Source organism: Melozone crissalis, unplaced genomic scaffold, assembly GCF_028551555.1.
Source record: "Melozone crissalis strain CALT ecotype California unplaced genomic scaffold, PUWL_Pcris_2 ptg000132l_1, whole genome shotgun sequence".
Lineage (NCBI taxonomy): Eukaryota > Metazoa > Chordata > Aves > Passeriformes > Passerellidae > Melozone > Melozone crissalis.
In genome coordinates, this window is record NW_026535905.1 from 1825815 (window position 1) to 1848057 (window position 22243).

Sequence of the window (22243 nt, forward strand, 5' to 3'; positions counted from 1 at the left end):
AATTCGGACACTGACGGGCATGGAGGAGGTCTCCTCTCAGGTCTCTTCCCAAGGCTGAGCAGCCCCAGCTCCCTCAGTCTTTCCTCCAGTCTGAGTGTAACACAGCACATTTTATAGCATTTATCAACAATTTACAGGTATAACCTTTCACAGCTCTCATAAACCTTCTCACGCTCAGAGCACTCGGGAGCCATTTTTATCTCACCCTTCAACCAGTCCGGCCAGATTTCCCAAGAGAAAAAAATCAGAATACACCAGCAGTGTGCACAAACAATGAGTTAAATCCACCGGGTGCATTTTGTAGGAGACTTTAGCAACAGGCTTCAAAGCCCCTGGGGCGGAGGGACGGCGTGTGCCGGTCACTGAAGGTGACGGGTGTGAGAGGGGAAGGAGCGGGAGCGGGGCGGGCGACGACTTTGGGTGTGTGAGGGATCCCGGCTCCGGTGAGAGATCCCGGCGCTAGTGCGGGATCCCGAGTCCCGTGAGACATCCCGCTCCGGTACGCGATCCCGAGTCCTGTGAGACATCCCGGCTCCGGTGCGGGATCCCGAGTCCGGTGAGACATCCCGGCTCCGGTGCGGGATCCCGAGTCCGGTGAGACATCTCGGCTCCGGTGCGGGATCCCGGCTCCGCTGCGGCCGCCGCCCCCTTGGGCGGGACCTGGCGCGGCCCCGCCCGGCGCAGCGTGGCCATGGCGGCGGCGGCGGCCCGCGGGGCCCTGGCGGGTCGGTGCCGGGGCGGTGTCGGGGTCGGTGTCGGGGCTGACTGGGGGTGTCCGGCGGGGATGTTTGTGCTGAGGTTCTCCCGTGTCCCCGCAGGGATCCTGCGCCGCTGGGCTCCCCGTGCGCTCCCGCTCCGCGCCCCCTCCGCCCGGTGCGTCGGGCACGGACCGGCCCCGGCCCCGGCCCCGCTCTGGACCCCGCGGCTGCTCGGCGAGAACCGGCCCCGGGCAGGGACCCCCTCGCTGCTCAGCAGGTGCGGCCGCGCGGCTTCTCCCTCGTGCCAAAAACCCTTAAAAGGAGTTTCACTTTCTCTCTATATATCTTAAATATCTTATATATCTTATATATATGTACCTAATATATTTTTTATTTGCATACCTTACATGTTTTTACTTACTTGTTTTAGATGTGTTATATTGTTTCATGAAAATATAAATAATTTTAATTACTATACATTACAAATATATGTGTGTATATATATAAATAACTATATATGTATATATATAACTATTTTATATTAAATATATTTTATATAAATACATTTAGGAATATATATTTTATCCCGCTACATATGCATTACATAATATGCAATGTACTGTGAATTTATGTATCCTATAATATGTATAATTTATCGTGTGCATTAATATTATATTGTTAATATAGTCTATGTTATATTTAATAATATAATATATAGTACTATATAACATATGAAATATGTGTAGTATATATATTGAAATTCCTCCATATATATATAATATATATATATATATGAATATTGTAGAATCATAGGTTGGAAAGGACCTCTAAAATCATCAAGTCCAACCCTTATCCCAGCGCTGCCAAGGCCAGCACTAAATCATGTCCTCAAGTGCCACATCTGCACAGATTTTACATCCCTCCAGGGATGGAGACTTGTCCGCTGCCCTGCACAGCCTGTTCAGTACTTGATAACTCCTTCTGTGAAGAAAGTTTTCTCTAGAGTCAATCTAAACCTCCCCTGGCAAAACTTTCTCTTGCCCTGTTGTTTCTTGGGAGAAGAGACTGACCCCATTCCCTAGATAGATAGACAGACAGACAGACACATGTATGATAAATAAACCTCAGTCTGACATTCTTGGGCACCTTTTCACTCTGCAGTGGATCTGTGTTAGCCCCAAAGCCTCCCCCTTCAGTCACCATTAATGCTTGAAGCAGGAGGTAAATTAGGATACTCTTTGCAGCACAATCATTCTTGTAATCACTACTGTTTCTCTTGCTGCTGGTGGGTGTTGGACTAGGTGATTTAAAGAGGTCCCTTCCAACTCAAACTATTTTGTGATTAATATTCTAAAAGTAATTTCTGAATCCAAGTAACAGCTGAATATTGGCTTCTGAGTGTTTGACTGCTTTTAGTAGATTAAAAAAGGTGCTCTGTGTGGAATAATAAGTTTGAGCTAAGTTTTGACAAGAGTCCAGCCCTGCCATTGGGATTCTACACCCATTAGGTGCTGTGCTATAATATTTAAGGAGTCCTTGTTACCCTCAAACAAGCCACAGCTCTTCTGATCTCTCTATGTGTGACAAAGGCAGTGATTTCTATTAGAAAAAGGTGTTTCATTCCTGTTCTGTTTCCTTCTTCATTTTGGGCTTGGTTTGGTTTCTTTTAGTGTCACACCTCTACTTCCAAGTTTACTCCAGCAGCCAGCGAGGACCCTCACCTACTGCAGCCTGCGGAAAGGAAAGAGGAAAAGTGTGAAATCTGTGGTCAAAAGGTTCCTCCGGCTGCACAACGGCCTCTGGGTGAGGAAAAAGGTGAGATGTTTGGGATAATGAGAGCCTGTTCTTTACAGTCAGGGTAAAGTGTAATTGTTTTCCTCCTCTTGGAGGGCAGTGGCTGGTGTGGCAGTTAAAAAAAGCTCTGTAGAGAAACTCCCATTCTCCCAAAGTGAGGGATTTATCCAGGTTTGCTGAGCAGCGTGGCTGTGTTTGTGCATTTGCAGTGACCTACTAAGAAATGTTTTTTTGGTGTGTGTTTTCTCCTGACAGTCTGGTTATAAGAAGAAGCTGTGGAAGAAGTCAGCTGCCAGGAAGAAGCGTTTGAGGGAGTTGGTGCTGTGCACCAGGACACAGTGTAAGCTCCTGGATAAAATGACCACTTCCTTCTGGAAAAGAAGGACCTGGTACGTTGATGACCCCTACCAGAAGTACCACGACCGCACAAATCTCCGTGTGTAGAATCTGGGGTTTGCCACATCTCTGGTCGTGTGACATGCTCTGGGTTTTGGAACATGCATCTGTAATGCCTGTACTTTTTAAAATAAAAATCTGAGCAGAATTATGGGAGTCAATGCCCACAATAAAGGAATACTCGAATTTATCTTCATCTGCTGTTTGTTTTAGCAGAGGTCAGGCTGGTCACCTACACATTCTCATGTCTGGTGGTTTCCTGTGATTGTCTGTCATGGAGGAATACACTAAACAGCACTAAAAGTGAATAATTCAACATACTTAATCTTATTTTTTTAGATAAATATGTTTTAATAACCCCAGAATCTATTTTTCTCTATCCATACTAAGTGGTGGCTCACTGAATGGAGTCTTCTGGGGAAGGGGAAAAAGGAGAGCAGGGTCTATCTTAGCATTGTTGCCTGTCACAATAACACACTATTGCCTTGTGTCCATGCTAGAAAGTGCAGGGAAAAAAAAAAACCCAAACCAGAGTTTCATAGCTACATGCTGGTTTTATAACTGATTTTAAAATGTATTGGCCACCAGCTTTCATTACAGGACTCACATTTTGTGTCCTCTGTTGGTTTTTGAGTAGTAGAATCTATTCTTTGTGTCCTGCACAACGACCTCAAGCAGACAAGTCAGAGTAATTTCTTGTTTTTTCCTTTAAGTGTAAATAGACCTCATACTGCACATTCCTGGTCACACATAAATGGAACAACTCCAAAGGTTAATAATGGGATATGTTTGGAGTGAGCAGATCAACTAGACCCTGTTTTTGGTAAGGCTTGGATCAGATGTTTTCTCTGCAAAGCTGATACTCCAGAGTGTATGAAAGCAGTACTTTAAAGCATTCCCTGATCCCATTTTTGAGCAGAGTCCCTGGTGCTCAGCCCCAGAGCTGCCTGTGTAGCAGAGGTGGTTTGCTGTACAAGGCTGTAGCATTGCAATGAATTCACTAGTTACTCAGAGTGTTCAGTAGCTGTATTTTGTTCTTTTTCCAGTTCATGATACAGAAAGTTCTGAAGGACATGCAGCACTTAGTGAATACATCTATATACAGTCAGCCAGAATTCAGATAAAAATAATACAGCAATCAAAGTGATTCTTCTGGCCTGCCAGATACATTGAACAGACTAAAGATGTTTGGTTTTGGTTTTTGTTCTTTTTTTTTTTTAATAAAGAAAAGATTAAGACTTTATTCAAGATGTATATCAAGCAGTATAACAAAACCAGCAAAACATCAAACCTTTGGAAAACAGTTGTAATGGCCGTCCTTGTGAGGCATCGAGTGTACCATTGTATCACAGACCTTTTCTACCCATCACAGGAAAGAAATCACACCAAGTGCACAATTATGAGCCTTAAATAGTTTGTCTAAACGCAAATCCCGACGTGTTCTCTGCTAGTTCAAATGTGCTGGATGCAAAACAGGAACCTGAAACTAACAGCAAAAGGGAGACTGTGGGTGAGGAGCACAAGGGTTCATCACGACACGAGGACTCGCCGGCAGCCAGAGGCAGCAGGTTGTTTACAGGAGGAGCTCTCTCCCTCCTAGCAGGAATTAATTGCCTGATTCTCTTTCCTTCTGTGCTGGGTTTGCACTTCCACAAGGGTTTTAGATTGATTCATTCAGAGTGAGAGGGACACACGTGAAGTCTGTCTTGTTTTTGGTGGGATCCTGATTCAGCAGTTGGTGACTGCTGGAGCTGCGCTGATGCTGACCCCTACGGCAGGAGGGAGGCACAGAGGCTCCAGGCTTATTTCTTCATAACTGCACAAGTTTATGGTAAATTGGGGAGATCATTCACAGGCCTGTTTACCACAGACCACCTCCAGCTGCAGTTTATCTCCCCTCAGCCTCAATTTTATGTGATTAAAATAATGCACGTTTCACTGGAGCCTTGAGCTGGGTAAAGGCTGTTTCCTAGGCCTGGCCTGTTCTCTTCAGAGTTCCACTCTCTCAGCCCTCTCTGAGACATCAGGAGGTGCTGCCTGCCCTACAGGACTGATGGTAGGGGCCAGCTGCCTGAAAGGCCCCAAAACTGGGCTTTTTAAACTGGGCCAGATCTGCTGAAAGATTGCTTGATTTTAGGAGAGGAGATCTAGAAGTGCTCAACCAGCCTGCACACCCAGAGCTGGAGCAGGAAGGGAGCTGAGAACTCCTTTCCAACACATGCCTAGAAAGCATCCATCCATCCATCCATCCATCCATCATCCATCCGTCCGTCCATCCATCCATCCATCCATCCATCCATCATCCATCCGTCCGTCCATCCATCCATCCATCCATCCATCATCCATCCATCCATCCATCCATCCGTCCATCCGTCCATCCATCCATCCATCATCCATCCATCCATCCGTCCATCCATCCATCCATCATCCATCCATCCATCCATCCATCATCCATCCATCCATCCATCATCCATCCATCCATCGATCCCCCATCCATCCATCCATCCATCCATCCATCATCCATCCATCCATCGATCCCCCATCCATCCATCCATCCATCCATCCATCCATCCATCATCCATCCATCCATCCTGCACACCCCTGTTTGCCAGGAGGGGTCAGCAGCAGTGCACGAAGGCGAGAATCACTGAACAGGGCTCGTTCCTTGGCAGAGGCTCCAGAGGAAAGCTGGAACAGAAGACTTCAGGGGTGGTGTTTATCCAGAATGAACCACAGCAGCTGTGACACCGAGCTGGCAGCCTGGGGCAGCCCCTGCAAACAACCTGTGTCAGGAAAGTGAGGAATCAGAGGAAGGTGAGCAATCAAAGCGAGTGGCCGCTCTCGTCTGCACAGAGCACTGGAGCACAAGGAGCACGAGTGCACGAGGTCAGGCATTCACAGTTCTGTCTATCTAGATGCAAATATACAGCTCCGTTGATAATACAGCTTTTCTTTTCCAGAGATATGAAAAGGTTTATTTTTTCTCATTTATACAGTGAATGTTTTGAGAGATATAAGGCAACTCCCTTGTCAACATTTCACCTCAGCACTTAAGAAATGCTAAACAGTCAAGTTTACAGTAAAACAGCAGATTAGACGCACATTAAATAGTTTTAGTGAGAATCAATGTTAATACAGCGTGGCTGAGATTAGAACTTGTCAGATGTTATGCAGCTCTATGTTGTTGGGGTTATTTGGCATAATTGAGTGCAAACTTGTCAGCTTCTTTTTTATCTTACAGCAGCCCATTGCATAGCAGGGAAACATGGCTTGCTTGCAACAGGATTTTATTTTCTGCTAACAGTGCAGGCAGTTTTCCTATTTCTTTTTAATGTTAGCCAAAAGAAATGAAATAAACTCTAAAGCTGCTTAGAAGTAAAATACATAAGCTTAGCTTCTCAAAGCTTTTGCTGAGTTATCTTCCAGGGACCAACTCTTCTGTAACTGCTCTTTAGACAGGTTTGTTTGGGGTTTTTTTTTTCATTTACTTTCTGAAGAATTTTTCAAAATTTGCAAAATATGACTGAATCAGCACATGGAAATAAAATTCTCAGGTAATGAGGCCAAATACTGTGGCAGACACAGGAAACACCTGCTTGATTTTCCATTTCCTAGCCAGGTCAGATAAACATTTCTCTGTGTGTGTAATTTATTTTTTTCTGCCCCACGCATGTAGGAAGCTGTGGGGGTGACCTCAGGGATCCACCAGATGTGCAGCTGGGATATGGATGCACACCTGGCAGAGAAATGGTTTCAAAGGCCACTTCAGAGTCACCTCTGAGCCTGGCACACTGCAGCTGGCTTTTGGCACCCTGGGCTGCTGCACCTGAGCCAGATGAGCAGTGACACCATGGAGCTCCTGTGCTGATCCACTGGTGATGGCACATCCTACACAATGCTAAATCTTTTTCTAGTCTATGTGACAGGTCCAAGAGCAAACACAAAGGGTCACGTTTATTAAACTGATGTGTGAATCTCACATGCTCAACACTTACAAGAGACACCAACTTGAAGCACAAATACACAAACCCTACCATGTCTTCCTCTTCTTTTATATTTCCCATTTATATATGGATACAAATAAACCACTCCATCTGGTTCTTGTGGTTCTAACCAAACTCAGTGCTAGAGGAGAAACTCCAGGCTTCAAAAAGCAGCTCAGACCCAGCACCTCCTCTGCTCATGCCAGCAGAGCAGCAGCAGAGCAGAGGGCTGTGACTGGCACTGTTGTAGCAGGGGAGAAAGATGTGTTTTCCCCAGAAATGCATCACTAAAGCCATTCTAATTTCTGCTGCTGCAGCTTGCTCAAGCCTGGCTTGCTCACACTTTAGAACTCACAGTAGAACATGGGCCACAAGTGGTGGGATTTAGTTCTTCTACGCATCATTTTCCACAAAATACTCTCCTGGCTCATTGGCTGATTGGAACTAGGACTCCCCCTTCATTACATCATTGAAACAATTTTTTTCTCTTGCACATCACTTCCTCATCCTCTGTAAGTGGTCTTGTCTCTGTGGGTTTAGCACAATGGTTTTCTCAGAACATGTGATTTACTTGCAGAAAAACTCAGTTGCAGCTCAGCTTTCTCTAACAAATCTTGGACATTTTGTACAGTCAAAGTACTTTGACATTTGTTACATCATTCACAGTCTTGAGGAGGAAGGGAGGAAAGAGAAATCCATGGGTTCTGCAAATCCACTTCATCCATGATCAAGCCATAAATAAATACACTGTCAATGTAGCATGATGAGTAACTGAATATTGTTGTTTCCTCTGGGCATTCACAGAGCAAGAGCTATGCAGACACAAATGAAACTGGAAATGTACACTGTGGGTGGGTGCACACTCTGCAAACCAAACCAGGAGCCCTCACGTGCCAGACTGTCCTACTCACAGCAGGGACAAGCAGCAGCAGCAGGTGCCACAGAGGGACGTGGAGAGAGGAGGGGAAAGGCCATGTCTACAGTGCTGCACGTCAAAGCACATCCATCCATCCCACTGCTGCTTCCTAGGTTATCAATGAGTAGCTCTTTAAGGCAGAAGAGAGACATTCTGTGGATCTTGGTGCTATTGGCTCATTGCACTCACATTGTTTCAGTGGCAGAGGACGAGGTACTTTTCTTCCTGAAGCGAGGTCTGAGAGTCCTAGGCGGTGCCTGCAGAGAAACAAGGCAAAACTTCAGAGGCTGAGTAGGAAACACCTTTTTCTTCCTTACAACACACCCATCTTTGTGAGACCTCTGTGAATAGGATCCCATTCCTCTCATGAAATAGTGCAGAGGTTTTGGCCCTGAAGATCAGTAATGAATGGCCAGCTGAGGACTAATCTCTTTAAAAACCCTGTTGTACACCCAGGTGTAATCATCACATTCCCCTCTGGTGCTTGGCTAGAGGTGTGGCTAAGGATTGCTAATAACTCAACAGCTGAAAAAGCCAGGTCAAACTGGTGCCATTTACAGCAGCTCATGGATCTAGAGATCCAACTGGTGGCAGGGAGCCAGCTCTGGTGTCTCCCAGCCCATCCTGCCCTTCCAACCCATCCTCAGCTCCTCAGAGGGTACAGCTCATGGCATTACAGAGCTGAAGGGTTTCCCATGATGGAACACACCAGGACTGTAATTCTCATGAGGCAGAACTCCTTAAAATCACCTCCTTGCTTGGGAAAGAGGCCAGACAAAATCTGTTGAAATTATTTTAGAAACCAGCTATTGGAGTTCTGCCTTGTAGTCAGCTGGTGCAGAGCTTTTACAAGGAGCCCTGACTGCCCAGGAGGAGGCAGACCAGCTCCAGGAATTTGGTTTCCTGTGGTTAACCCTGCTCTCCAGACTCTGACAGACATTAGGCCAGCAAACAAATGAAAGAAAAAACCCTCATCTGGTGTGGGATTGTGTCTCATGAGCTTCACAACAAGAAATGGTTATCAGATGTTGTAACGGGGATGGATTCTCAGTGTGAGGCCTGTCACTGCATCCAGTAACACTGCAAGGTGTGGTAGGATCTTCTGCTCCATTTACATAAACATCAAAGCCTTGCTTTCTTAATAGCATTAACCCAAATTTACCTGTAAGGGCCTGACAGGACCAAAGCAAGGACTTTTCTGTTTTACAGGACTTTCAAACCCAAAACCATGCCACATTTCTGCATTCCCATGATGCAGCAATGTATAACTATTCACATAGACAAGGGACTGCAGCACAGTGAGGTTTTGTTTAGATTACACCTAAATCTCCATTTTTTCTAGCTTGACCATAACCCCAAGTAGTTTCTCACAGAGATGGGATTAATCCAACACTTCACCCCATCTTCCAAGCCTGAAATCTCACCCCAGGTCCCTGCAGTGAATCCCCAAGAGCACAGCAGATCTGGATGGGATCTGGAGCAGAGGAGAGGAGCAAAGCTGCTGTGCACTTACAGCAGCAATGGATCCCACACCACAGCTGGATCCACAGCTGCTCAGAGGAGCTCTGTGTAACCCAGGAGCCCAGGGACACAGCCAGACAACCAGAGCAGCACCTCCAGCAGCCTGGGAGAAGGATGCTCTTGGGGAAACCGTGTGGTTCTTAAAGCAAAGCTGCCATTAACTGCACAGCCAAGGCTCCTAAACGGGGCATGAACAGCTCTGTTCCTTTGGGAGGCCACTGCACAGCTCTGGGAGTGGCTGCAGAGGCTGCACCTTCCCATGGCCAGAACAGAGCAGCCCAGAGTTTGGTGGCAGCCCAGCAGAAGGGATGGCAGCTGCAGGCCAAACCACACAGCTCTGCTCCCTCACACTGAGCCAGGGCAAGGACCTGGGAGGGAACAAACTCAGCTTCCCACAGGGGGAGATCTCAGCTGTGCCTCCATCCACCCTGCCCACATCTGCAAGGAGTCTTTGCCTACAGCATCTCCCACGGAGGTTTTATTTCCTCCATAACGAAATGTTGCTAAAATGTTGGCAAATCAGAGCGAGATCTGCATTTCCTTTAGTTCTTTTGTTTCCATGAAGCAACTTGAAGTGTATTTAGTGAGTTTAGACCAAAGAGAGGTGTTTGCTCAGTTGGAGATTCCTGTTGAACTCATAGAAGGAGGAGTCTTGACAGTATGGAAGTACCTCAAGGGGTGGATCCTTCTTTTTGGGCCTTTTGTTCAGGGATGCACAATCGTTCTCTTCATCATCTGAGAACACTGAGCCTTTTGTTTCACAGTTTGTCTCAGGTGGCTTCTCATACCTAATGTCCACACTTAATTCACCTATTTAACACAGCCATTTGCAGCCTAAATGTGAAGACAGGGGACGAGGAAATCAGTGATGGTTTGATTCACACAAACGTCACTCACTGCAAAGCCATGCATCACCCAGGGATTAATAAACAGAAGGGTCACACATCACACTCTAATAATAGCAGCTGTGGGGTTAGAAATCAATAGGCTCTTGTTTACAAAGCCATTATAAAGTCTACTTTGATTATTTTACACAGAATTGAGACTAAATTCACAGCTTTAGATGTCTGGGAGGTTGACACTAGAAAGAGATTTGTTTGTTTGTTTGTTTGCTCAGGGATAAATAAAATAACTGATTTCTTGAATTGCTGATTCCATCCATAGCTCCTGCATCTACTGCTTCCTCTAGAAGACTCCAAATGGGTGTTGAAGTTCTCTGGTAAGCACAGAGAGAGCTGCTGGGGATGCAGAAATAGGAAACACAGCAGCACTTACAGACTTGAAACTGAGAGTGGTCAAGGCAAGCCTTGTGGTCAAGGTCAGGTCAAGACTCAGTCTGAGATCCACTGAAGTTCTCAAAAAGCTTCACCAGGCATTGAGTGGACCCTCATCGAGTGGGTGTGCTGCTGGAGAACCAGTGCAGGGAAAAGTGTCTCTTCTGTCACCCTGGAGTAAATGTGGTGGTGGAGCACTGGCCCTGCTGATGTTCCTGAAGGCAGTTTGGGGCCTCATAACTTCAACCCACAAACACTTGGTGGTTCTTACCCTTGTAGCACAATCTTTGTGGGACTGGTTGTGCTACACAACACAATCCATTTGCTGCCTAAATGCACACAGTACATTTTTAATGAACAGCCCAAAGCAAGAGGTACAGAAGAGGAAACTCAACATGACCAAGTTTCCTGCTCTCCATGGTTTCTTACCAGCAGGGCTGGAGGTTTCTCTGTTTAACTGAGAAGGCTTTTTTGATTCCAAAACATGGCAGGAGGGGAACTACTTGCTGTCTAGGTGGCACTAATCAGAATTACTGGGTCTATACTTTGTTGCATGAACATACATAGAAATAATGCTCTGTGCTTCTTGTCTCAGCCTGTGTAAGAGTCTGCTGGACCAAAGACTGAACCCCAAAGCCTGAAACCAAAGAGGATTCTTCAACATCTAATACTTACTAATCCCTTTTGATTCTTAAAGCCCAAAAGAACTGAATTCTTCCACAGCTCTTCCAGCTGGGTAACAGACAGAGGGGAAATGATTTGGCTACAGCAACACCACAAGTCAGGAGCAGGTCACTGGGGCTCTCCCCAGTGCCAGATTAAAGCCAGCAGTGATCCCTCTCAGCCCACAGGATGCAGCTGCTGCTCGAGACAGCAGCCTGTGCACTCCATCCTCTGCCCACTGACCCTGTGCTTCTCCCCCTTTATCACCATTCACACGGGCAGGCTGGAAAACACCACTGCAGCTTTGCAGGAAGAGCTGGAAGTTGGCTTTTTCCCCAGCTGTGCTGAAGATGTTGATAAGCACATTGCAGAGAGGCCCAGGATAATGCTGAAAGGTTTATATTCTGTGTAGGATGTAGAGTGAATAATGCACTGTGGGGAGAATTAAATGTTCTCTAGTACAGGAATGTTATGGGACAAAATAGTAATTTTATCCCACCTCTTGGGAAGTGATCTACCCAGGAGCAGCCTAGCTTAGACCCTCTTGGATGTGGAAGCTGTTCTTTGCTGCCTGCCTAAGCCAAATCAAAATTTAGCCAAGTTTAGCAGAAGTGGCTCAGAACCTCTTTTAATGGCCTCGCTGAGGTTTGCACAGTGAACAACACACCCCAGCCATGGGCACTGAGAGCAGACAGGGCCTTTCACCAGGGAAAAAGGGCTTGGAATGGGACAGGATGGAGGAGTGTGGGACACCCAGCGCTGGGGTGGTGGGCGCCCAGAGTGAGGAGACACTGGCTGAGTGACCAGAACCATGACAACGTGCCATGCTGCATTCCACAGCCAGCCAGTCCATGGAGAAGGAGCCAGAAGGAGCTGTCAGCCTGACAATGCTGCTGTGAATCCCATGGGTTTGCAGCACACATTGCTTTCCTCGTTACTGGGCTCTCTCTTAAATCAGATGCTGGGCAGAAAAGATACCCAGTGAGCTCTGCCACCATGTCACCCCCACAGCAGGCACAGCCTCCTGCAGGTTTTCCATTCTCCCCATCAGCCCAAGCATCACATCATGTCCTGAAGCTGCTCCCAGGAAGATCAAGGAGAGCTCAGCCTCCCAGCTGGCACACACTGCTTTGATCCCTGCAGCTTCACTGGAAGTTGGGCTGGTGCCTTTTTCTTCCCTGCTGCACGTCATTGTGAGTGGGACACTGAAAACCGCCCAAATGGGAACCAGCTTGGCTCCAGCCTCACTGAACTGGAAGAAGGAAGATGGGCTCTCCCAGGCTTTTCCACCACTTTTGTGGCCATGGATGAGGAAATATCTGTAATACACACAGCACTTTCCTTCAGACCTGGAACAAGAAGGGTGGACTCCCTGCCTTGGGAAGGACATCTGTATTTGGAGCAAGCCAAGCTCATATTGATCTGCCAGGCTTTGGGGTGCCAGCCTTTGGCTCTGAAATTGTTGTTTTTGTGAATATGGTGATGATATGATAAAAAACTGATTTTCTGACACCAAGAGAGTGAGTAAAAATGTAAGGCAGGGGTTAATCAGAAGAACAAACACACCTGTGAGGAGCTGCTGAGAAAGGAGATGGAGGTTTAAAGTGAATGGAAGGGTTCTGGGACACCAAGGGTTGTTACCAGAGAAGGTAAAGACTGAGGAGTTAAACATTGCCAGGGCTGGAGCGTGCATTTTGAGGACAGCACTTGGCCTTGGGTGACCTCCTGTGTGTTTCTAAGAGCCATCTTTATGATCTGAGGCTGTGGGGTCACTATCAGATGTCCCCAAAGCAGCAGAGTCAGCAGAGTGTGCTGCTCCAGGGAGCACCAACAACCCCAGGGACTGTCCCAGCCAGGAGGTGGCTGTGTAAAAACATGGGTCAGACACCAGACCTTGCCCTGGCTCTGTCTGGGACACTCTCACTGCCCATCCCAGTGTGGGATGTGTTTTAGGGGTCTCCACCTGTTACATTTAAGGCTCCACAGCTTTGTGTGAAAGTGGGAAATGGGCTGGAGTTCCAGGCCTAAAGCTGCTGCTGCCTCTTGCAAACACCTTTTGTGCACAGACCAGATTACACTCCTCTCTCCACTAAAGCAAGATGGAATCTGACTCTAAACAGTCTATGGAAACAGATTATTCCAGTAAATTCCCTTAATTCCAGTTCCTATCATTCATCATAATTCCTCCCAAGGGAACTGATACAACCAACACATTGGGAGGGAAGCCCTGAAAATGGGCACATTGCAAGGTAAAGCAGACATTGGAGTGCTCTGCAGAGTTGGGATCTGAGCTGTTAATGCACCTCGGGGAACAAGCCAGCATGGAGCAGGAAATGTGGGGCCAGATCATTGCAACCTTTGATCTCTATGTTTCAACAAGGCTGAGAACTTTCACTTGCAGAACTCCTCCTACAGCAATATCTGGGATTCAGCAGTGTGCTGGTTCAGCAATCACTCTGGTTCAGACTCTGGTCCATATTGCCATGTAAATCTGTACCCAATTCCTTTGGATTTTCCTGACAACAGAAGTCAGGACCTGGCCCACTCTAAGTGCAAATGAACAAATGACTTTGATCTAGATCCTCTGAAAAATCTGGACATTTAAGTACAGTTACAGTGGGACTCAGGCAACTTTGACACTGGACTCCCCTTATTTTGCCAGGCACAATATTTCTTTTTCTCATCACTTGAATTCTCAGGGGCAATGGGGAAAACCACAGTCACAGACTACACAAACCAAGAGTGATGTATTGTATTAATGTAATGGAAGGCAAAGTCACTCCAAAGTTAAGCCTTTCCAGGGCATCATTCATACAAAGAGGTTTGCACAGCACTGAATGAGCACGGGAGAACAGATATTTATTCTACGATGGCCATCAGCTTCTTTCCCCTGCAACAAAGATAAATTCACCATCATTTCCAAAAGACATTGACCCAAGTCCTGTCCTCCCCCAGCAGTTTTCAGTGCCAAACCAAGGAGTTAGGAGCAGCCAAACTACACCAGCACACACTGCCCAGGAGCCACCAAACAGAGGCACAGATCCTTTCCAAAGCTGGAGTCAAATGCAACCAAAGCAAACAAACCTAATTACATCAACAAAGTCATCCGTTAATGAAAACACATCCCACAAATGAGTGAGTTGTTAAGTGCTAGTCTATTCCAAACACCTCAGAGGAAAATTCATGCAATCTGTTACACTTACATCAGAGTCCCATAATATTTACATAGAGAAAAAGAAAGAATAAACTGTTAGGAGAAAACATTTGGGTGCAGAGGGGGAAGGAACATTGTTTCAGAACACAGAAATATTCATCTTTGCTTTTATCAGCTCTGTCATTCAGCTGAAGTTTATTAAACAATAATTAATGTTTTCACTTTCTGCTGGTACAATGCAAGTGTACTTCAAAACTACTGATTTTCTGTGAGGTTTTTTTCTTCCCTGAAGTAACCAAAATACATCTGAAACTATTTTTAAATTTCAAAAAGAAAATCACAAATTGCTATTCAGAAATACCAGCCCAAAGTGATGCAAACCAGCCCTATAAAAATTTGCTTCAGTATTTAGTAAAGGGAAATTGTAAGGAACAAAATGCCTAGAGCAACAGAAAATTGCTGTTTGTTCTTTAAGTTCAGTAAGGTTAAAAAAATTCCTCAGAATAAGAGCTGGAAGCAAAACTGGCTGAGAACCAAAATAAAACCACCTACACCATTTAATTGAATGAGTTCAGAGATGTACAATCAGCCCCCTTGACATAAAGTCAACTAGTGTTTTTAAAGCACTTTGCACTGTAAGAACTCGTGTGCACTCCTGAGCACACCACAAAGGAGGGGTGGGATCAGCCAACAGAGCAGCGAGGTGATTCATTTAAAGCACAATTAATGGGTGTCCCATCGAGGTCCTGGGGAGCTGCACTGCTGGCTGGGTGTGATCTGTCACCTTGAGGAGCACACCCCAACAGAGCCATTCATCACAAGTGTCCCTGCACATTTCTCACACTGCCTAAGGCTCCTGATCACCATTTCAGTATTAAATGCCCCCTCAAATACTTGCAGTCCCAACAATTCTCCTGATGTACAGCTGGTTCTTCCATTCATGAGAGATATATTTATTCTCTGCAAGAATTAAAATGGTTTCTCCCTCTCAACCATGCCCCAGGTCTTTGCAACCTAAGAGACATTAGTTGAGAGAACAACACCAAACATATTTTGTTACTTTTTAAATGCTGGTCCCAAGCAGGATTGTTTAATATTGAGCAGCGTTTAAGCATTGCCAGGCACTGCCAAAAGACAAACAGAGATCCCTGGAGATTTTCACTCTGTTCTCTCTGAAAGGGAAAAGGAGCTCTTACATAATTGTACCATTGCCCCTGAATGCTGCAGCCTGACTTTCCACAGAACACAAAGGAGAGAAATCAGAAACTTGGGTTTAAACCTGGAGGGAGTTCCACCAGCAAAGGCCTGGCCAGGAACAAAAGCAAGAGGAGCTGGCCCAGGAGCTGTCAAAGAGATGAGCTGGAGTACATCTGTCACACAGGCTTGTGGTTCAGTGAGGCTGCCCAGAGCAGGGGAGGATGAAGGTCCTGAATTGCATCAATGCTTTGCCATGTGCAGCCTGTGAGGCCACTGGGAGTGATCCAAATGGGCTCTGCTGTGCAGCCAACAGCTTCAGCACAGAGAATCCCATCAGTGCTGACAGGGACAGACCTGCAGAGCCCATCAGCTCCCTGGGGTGGTGGTCACAGGGGGCCCAGGACGAGGGGAGAGATGAGAATCTTGACTCCGTGTTTCAGAAGGCTGATTTATTATTTTATGATATATATTATATTAAAAGAAAATGATATATTAAAACTATACTAAAAGAATAGAAGAAGGGATTTCATCAGAAGGCCAGCAAGGAATAGAATGGAATGATAACAAAATTTTGTGACCGACCAGAGAGTCTGAGACAGCTGGACTGTGATTGGCCATTAATTAGAAACAACCACATGAGACCAATCAAAGATCCACTTGTTGCATACACAGCAGCAGATAACCATTGTTTACACTTTGCTCCTGAGGCCCCTCAGCTTCTCAGGAGAAAAAATCCTGAGGAAAGGATTTTTCATTAAATATATGTCTGTGACAGCGCCCAGCCCAGCACCACTGCTGAGAGGGACAGTCCTGCTCCAGAGCAGAGGAACCCACCAGCAGCCAGCCCAGCATCATTGACAGGGACAGCTCCAGCCCAGGGGGCTCAGGCTGTGCCTCAGGCTCTGCAGAAATGCACACCCCATGGCACCTGCAAGGAGTCATCCTCCTGGGTATCATCTAGGGAGCAGAATGCCTGAACTTGTGCTCCACCAGCCTGTGCTCTCCTAAGAGCTGAGGAGGTTTCTGTGAGTCAGAGAGTGAAATAATAGAGTTTTACCTACAGGTTTCACCACAAGAGTGAAATAATAGAGTTTTACCTATTTACAATAATAGAGTTTTACCTACAGGTTTCACCACAAGAGTGAAATAATAGAGTTTTACCTATTTACAATAATAGAGTTTTACCTGCAAGAGCATTAATGCAACTGCTCCTGGCGAAAAAGGCTGCACCAAGGCTCTAAAGCAGCTTTCAATATCCCTGCTTGAGGAAAGACTTGACTATCTGCCCATTTAGATGATAAACTCTTTGGAAATAGAGCTGTTAATGATGGGACTCTGAAATTGGCTGCACTAAAGTTTGCACCAAGAGAGGATGAGTGCCAAGAGCTCAAGGCAACTTAGCCCTAGCTAAACAAAATTAGATTCTTTCCTCCCCCAGCTTTTTGTGGCACTGAAAAATGTTCTCATGACGCAGTCAGCTCTCCAAAGCTACCAAAGATGCACTCACAAAGGAGCGTTTTAATGGCAGGCCACTGTCTGAGAGTGCATTAATGCATCTATTGCCTTGGAGGCAGAGAAAGGGCAGCCTGTGGAGACAGAATGAGCCCTCTATGACACAGAGCCTTGGCACATCCCTATTGACATGGTCTGAGGGAGTGGATTCTGCTGGAGAGGGGGCAGGAACAGTAAAACAAGCCAGTGTGAAAGACAGGGGATGCAATTTCAACAAGATCCAAATTACTTTGGGTCCAATTAATAAACACATTGGACTGGTTGCTGCTTTAGCATCATTAAAAGACTTTCCTAAGATTACCTCATGACTTTTAAGCCCATAAGGATTCAGTGATTCTTTTTATAAATAACACTTTGAAGTCAAATCCATAAAATAGGTTTAGGCTAAAATTAGAAGAGTTCTAATAAAATGCCCTGTGAATACAAGTGTTGTTTCAACAGATACCACCTAAACATCTTTCCTTGTCCTGCACAATGGCACACACCCAGAAAAGGAGGGGTAACAAATCAAATATGAGGGAGGGTTTGCCACCCAGGCAGGGTGCAAGGAGGCTGTGCCAGGCTGGAACCATCAGGCTCTGAGCCCCAGCACTGCACAGGGCTTGGCAAGGCACAGGCTGCAGCACTGTGATCCTTTGGTCCTTCTGCTGCTGTCTCCAGCTTGATTAGTGTGCAAAATACACAAAAAGCACATGAGATGAGAAGAAAAGGAGCTACAAAGGTTTTTTTTGCTTCCACCAACATGAGACACTGCCAGTCTGCATTTCTTTTTTTCTCCCCAGACAGGCTGCTTGGCAGTCCCATCCTCTGGCATGCCCAAATTGGAGTTCTCCCACTCCTTTCATCTGCCACTGGGGAAAAAATGCAGAAGTGACATGTCTGGGCTCTTAGCAACCCAGCTAAGTGGCACAGCACTGAAAAGACCACCAGCAGCTAAACCATTCACTGCTCTCCACGTTTGTAAACACAATAAATGCTGGGGACACTGGGGACATTTTTCAAAAGTGCTTCTGCCAGAGACTGAATCAGGGACAGCCAGTTCAAGCCTATTTTGTCTTACCAGGGTCTGCTGCTGGGATTTGCTACACACCCTGCTCACCCTAAACACAAATGTCCTCTCCAGCAATGGAGAAAGATGTGCCAATCCTTAGGGAACACAGCAAAACAGGGCTGGGGCTGGGGAGGTTTTGCTCTTGCTGCATTCCCAGTGGATTTACACCAGCACTGGGGGGCAGAGGAGTGACACTGCCCAGCAAGGACACGGCCCATCCTCTAGAAGAGAAAGGAATGAAGTTTTTCTGCAGAGGAACAATCCCCATCCGTGGGTAGCACAGGTCAGTACGCTGAGAAGCACTGAGATTGTTGCCATGAGCACACACACACAGAGCTCCCAAACCCGCTCACAGCCTGGCTCTGCCTCCCTGGCGTTAGGAAACAAGAGCATCAGGAGCAAGCCAGGCTGGGGGATGCAGCCATGCCCAACAGGGACGCGTGGACACCAGGAGATGCAGCACTCACCTCGGAGGAGCCGGCACACCGAGCAACACGTGCACACTGCAAGAGGAGCTGAGAGTTAGGGACCCCTTGTGAAGCCTCTCACTCTTAGAAAGCACCTGGCACCACCCTGAAGGGCACTTCAAGGCCCTGGTGGGCACAGGGAGGTGACAGCACGGAGCACAGACTCAGGAACGTGCCCCAGCCCAGGCTGTGTCCATGCGGGTGCTGAGGATGGGGTTGGGTTCAGCTCCCTGGTGCTGTTCTCACATCACTGAGCAGAGGGAACTCCTGTCTGGAGGCACCTGGGAGCGTGGACAAGCCATGGGAGCATGGATGCACAACCCAGTGCACAAGGCTCTATGGTAACAAACACAGGGTGCAACCCTGGGGTTTGTAAGGCTGTGTGCCTGGACTCTTCCAGCAGGTTTAGAGTTTAGGAAGTTCAGGGATGTGTGGGTAGATTTCTTTAGAGGCTGTGTGAGTGGTTGCAGCAGCCTTCTTGTAGATTCTAGAATTCTTGCAGAAGTCTACAGAGTGTATTCTAGAAGTCTACAAGAATTCTTGTAGATTCTAGAATTCTTGCAGAAGTCTACAGAGTAGAATTCTAGAAGTCTACAAGAATTCTTGTGGATTCTAGAATTCTTGCAGAAATCTACAGAGTAGAATTCTAGAAGTCTACAAGAATTCTTGTGGATTCTAGAATTCTTGTAGAAGTCTACAGAGTAGAATTCTAGAAGTCTACAAGAATTCTTGTGGATTCTAGAATTCTTGCAGAAATCTACAGAGTAGAATTCTAGAAGTCTACAAGAATTCTTGTGGATTCTAGAATTCTTGCAGAAGTCTACAGAGTAGAATTCTAGAAGTCTACAAGAATTCTGGAATCTACAAGAAGGTTGTTGCAAGCACTCACACAGCCTCTAAAGAAATCTACCCACACATCCCTGAACTTCCTAAACCAGGAGAGTCCTACAGGGATTAATATCCTGATGGAATTGCCATGAGAATGAAAGCAGCCAAGGGGATTGCAGTGCACCCCTCAGTGAAGGCAGGTGATTCACAACTGTTCATGAACATGTGTGAAGGTTACAGCTTCATCTTGAGCACAGTTTATGTCCCAGGAAACAGCCTAAATTTCCAGTTTGAGCCTTTCAATTTAATGCTCACAGTGGCATCAATGACTCCACATTAAAGAAGAAAAGGCTTTGAGCTCTGTGTGATTTTTTTTAGTTATTATCATCCTGCACTGGAGACACTGGAAGTTCTTCTGCAGTTTCACAGTCATTTTAAAGCAGCACCACTGAGAGCAGATGTCTCAGTGCCCCTTGCACTCTGCCTCCACCTCCTCATCCCATTGCTGCTGTCTGTGCTGCTGCTCTCCACTGGCTTGAGGAGCTGACCCACACCAAGAGCAACCTGGAAGCAAGGAACAGCATTTAACTGAACCAATTCCTTGATGGGGTCAGCCTGTAAAAATGGGATTTAAATGTATCCAAAGGAAAAGAGAGATGGGCCAGAGGCAAGCAGCTGGGTTACAGCTTTCAGTGGGAGTGCTGCCTCACATTGGCTGGATGCTGCTGTGAAACTATGGCCTTCCTCAAGAGATCTGCTGTGGCTCAGCCTCTGATCTCACACAGAGGGAAGCTGATCACAGTTTTATGACAGTTTTATGACAGTTTTATGACAGTTTATTCTCTGTGAATTCAGACAACATATATCTGGGTTGTTCTCACACATCTTTTTAGTTGATGGGGACTGAATACCCAAACACATCCTGACTGCTGATGTTCCCCCACCTTTGTTCTGTACTGCAAAGCTTTTGGTCCTTCAGCACAACCAGCTTTGATTCTCCCCTGCTCAGAGGAATGGAGAGTATCAGAAAGCACACTGTCCATTCCTGCTTTGAAATCATTCCAGATAAGAATGATCTTAGCTTGGGACAAGCTTAAGCAGAAAGAATTCTGGGTTTGGGCAATACAGAGGGTGGCTGCATTGTTTGTGATCCTCTGCCCCAGGCAGCATCAGCTCTGCACACTGACTGTCCTCTGATGCAACACAAATTAAGGTAATGCTAAAAGGTTAACAAGTGCAAAAGCTCCTGTTAATACAGACAAGTCTGTATGTGAATTGTTACTGGACATTTGCCAGAACAACAGGATTCCCTTGAAAAATATTTGGAAATAATCTTCTGGAATGTACAGTTTTCCACAACAATGCACAGCCACATGACATTTACAGCTCCCAAAGGAAAGAGGCAGCTCTGCCTGTGAAAGGGCACAGGTTGGAGCAGGCACTGAGTAAAATGTCACAGTCCATCATCTGGGTGCCAGGACAATAAACTGAGAAATGCTGAGCCAAGAGTGAAGTGAAACGTCAGATGCAGAGCGGGTGGGCCTGCTGTGTGGAAGAAGGGGCTCCCTGTGTGCCCTTGGTGCCCATCTAAGGAAGGTGGGCACGTTTGCCTGGAGCTGTTTGTGGGGCCAGCAGCCCCAGTCAAATCATGGCAAAAGCAGAGGGCCTCTCCATGCCATCTGGGTGTGAGGAGGAGGAGCAGGGTCTGTTTGGGATGAGCCCACTGTGTGCAGAGCTGTCCCACTCCTGCAGAAGGACCATGCTCACAGCACAGCTGCACAATTGACTGAAAGGCAGCAAAGGCAGAAAAAGGTAAAGCTGTCTCAAAGCAGCTCCTGCTTATTTTGTTTCTTGGCCTCCTAAGAAGCTCCTCAGCAGGCAAAAAAAAAAAGAAAAAAAAAAATCCTTTGCTGTATCTGCATGAGGCTGTTACAAAATGGCAAACTCTTCACGCAGTACTTTGTGTCAAGAGAGGATTCAAAGAATCACAAATCCATCTAAGCAGCTCCATTCAATTGCAAAAATAACAACAGTGGAAACAAAACAGGCTGAGTGTTTGTGCAGCCTGGTCCTGCAGCCAGCTTTGGCCACAGCCCACTGGTGTCAGGAGAGCCTTTTCTCCTGCTTCAGTGGCCTTGGAATCATGGCCAAGGGTTGTGAAACCAGAACCTGAACCACTGCTGGTGCTCACAGGGGGCTGGGGGGTTTAACACCAGCAAAACTGAATTTTAGCACTCTCTTCTGTGCAGGAAAGACAACAGACCTCTCCCTATCCCCTTGTCTTTCCAAAACCCTTTATTTCAGACGTCACATCTGCTCTTAAACACAACAGTCACACAGGAGGGTTGGACCCAGCAACACCAGGTTCCAGCCCAGGTCTGGCTGTGTGTCCCAGCTCAGGGCATGGGAGCCACAGAAACATCCTGAGCTCATCCCAAAGAGCCCTCTCAGCTCTCAGCACCCCGTGCCAGGCCCTGTGTGATGGCAGGGCTTAGCTTTCATTGGCTAATTGAATTAACATGCATTTTTGGGTTCAGACATCACTGTTCTAGCTATACCTTAATTGTAACCACGTGAGCTTCAGAGCTCTCATCAAAAAGGGATGGTGCTTTGGGTGTGTGTTTCTTTCCTGAGGGCTTAATCTAAAATTCTATAATAGCAAGGCTGTTACCCCTCAGAAACTGAGCTCTGCTGTGCTGTCAGTCAGAGAAACCACACCAGGTGAGAACCTGGCTCTGTGTTTTTCTCTGTGAGCATAACCCTAAAGTCCAGCCCTCAGTTAATCCCCT

General features: G+C 46.5%; 2 protein-coding genes across 2 annotated transcripts in view; one reads left to right on the top strand and one right to left on the bottom strand.

The window, feature by feature from the left end:
• The first annotated feature begins 691 nt into the window (after positions 1 to 691).
• Positions 692 to 3078, top strand: MRPL35 (mitochondrial ribosomal protein L35). The gene is made up of 4 exons (XM_054293205.1): positions 692 to 725; positions 819 to 975; positions 2369 to 2513; positions 2748 to 3078. Exons 1-4 carry the CDS (start codon positions 692 to 694, stop codon positions 2934 to 2936), a joined length of 525 nt encoding a protein of 174 aa, XP_054149180.1. The 3' UTR covers positions 2937 to 3078.
• Positions 3079 to 7768: 4690 nt separating this feature from the next.
• REEP1 (receptor accessory protein 1) overlaps positions 7769 to 22243 on the bottom strand; it is a 67275-nt gene continuing 52800 nt past the window's right edge. The window contains exons 8-10 of the mRNA XM_054293216.1: positions 18623 to 18662; positions 9979 to 10108; positions 7769 to 8044 (exon numbers count right to left, since the gene is read on the bottom strand). Of these exons, the coding sequence (XP_054149191.1) occupies positions 7973 to 8044; positions 9979 to 10108; positions 18623 to 18662 (242 nt within the window). The 3' untranslated portion in view covers positions 7769 to 7972. The remainder of the gene's footprint in view (positions 8045 to 9978; positions 10109 to 18622; positions 18663 to 22243) is intronic.

What these genes read in the sequence shown, in the direction of transcription:
- MRPL35 (XM_054293205.1), top strand. Translation starts at nt 692, where the DNA reads ATGGCGGCGGCGGCGGCCCGCGGGGCCCTGGCGG. An exon ending in GGCCCGCGGGGCCCTGGCGG is followed by an intron (nt 726 to 818) that starts GTCGGTGCCGGG and finishes GTGTCCCCGCAG; the next exon opens with GGATCCTGCGCCGCTGGGCT. An exon ending in GCCTCTGGGTGAGGAAAAAG is followed by an intron (nt 2,514 to 2,747) that starts GTGAGATGTTTG and finishes TTCTCCTGACAG; the next exon opens with TCTGGTTATAAGAAGAAGCT.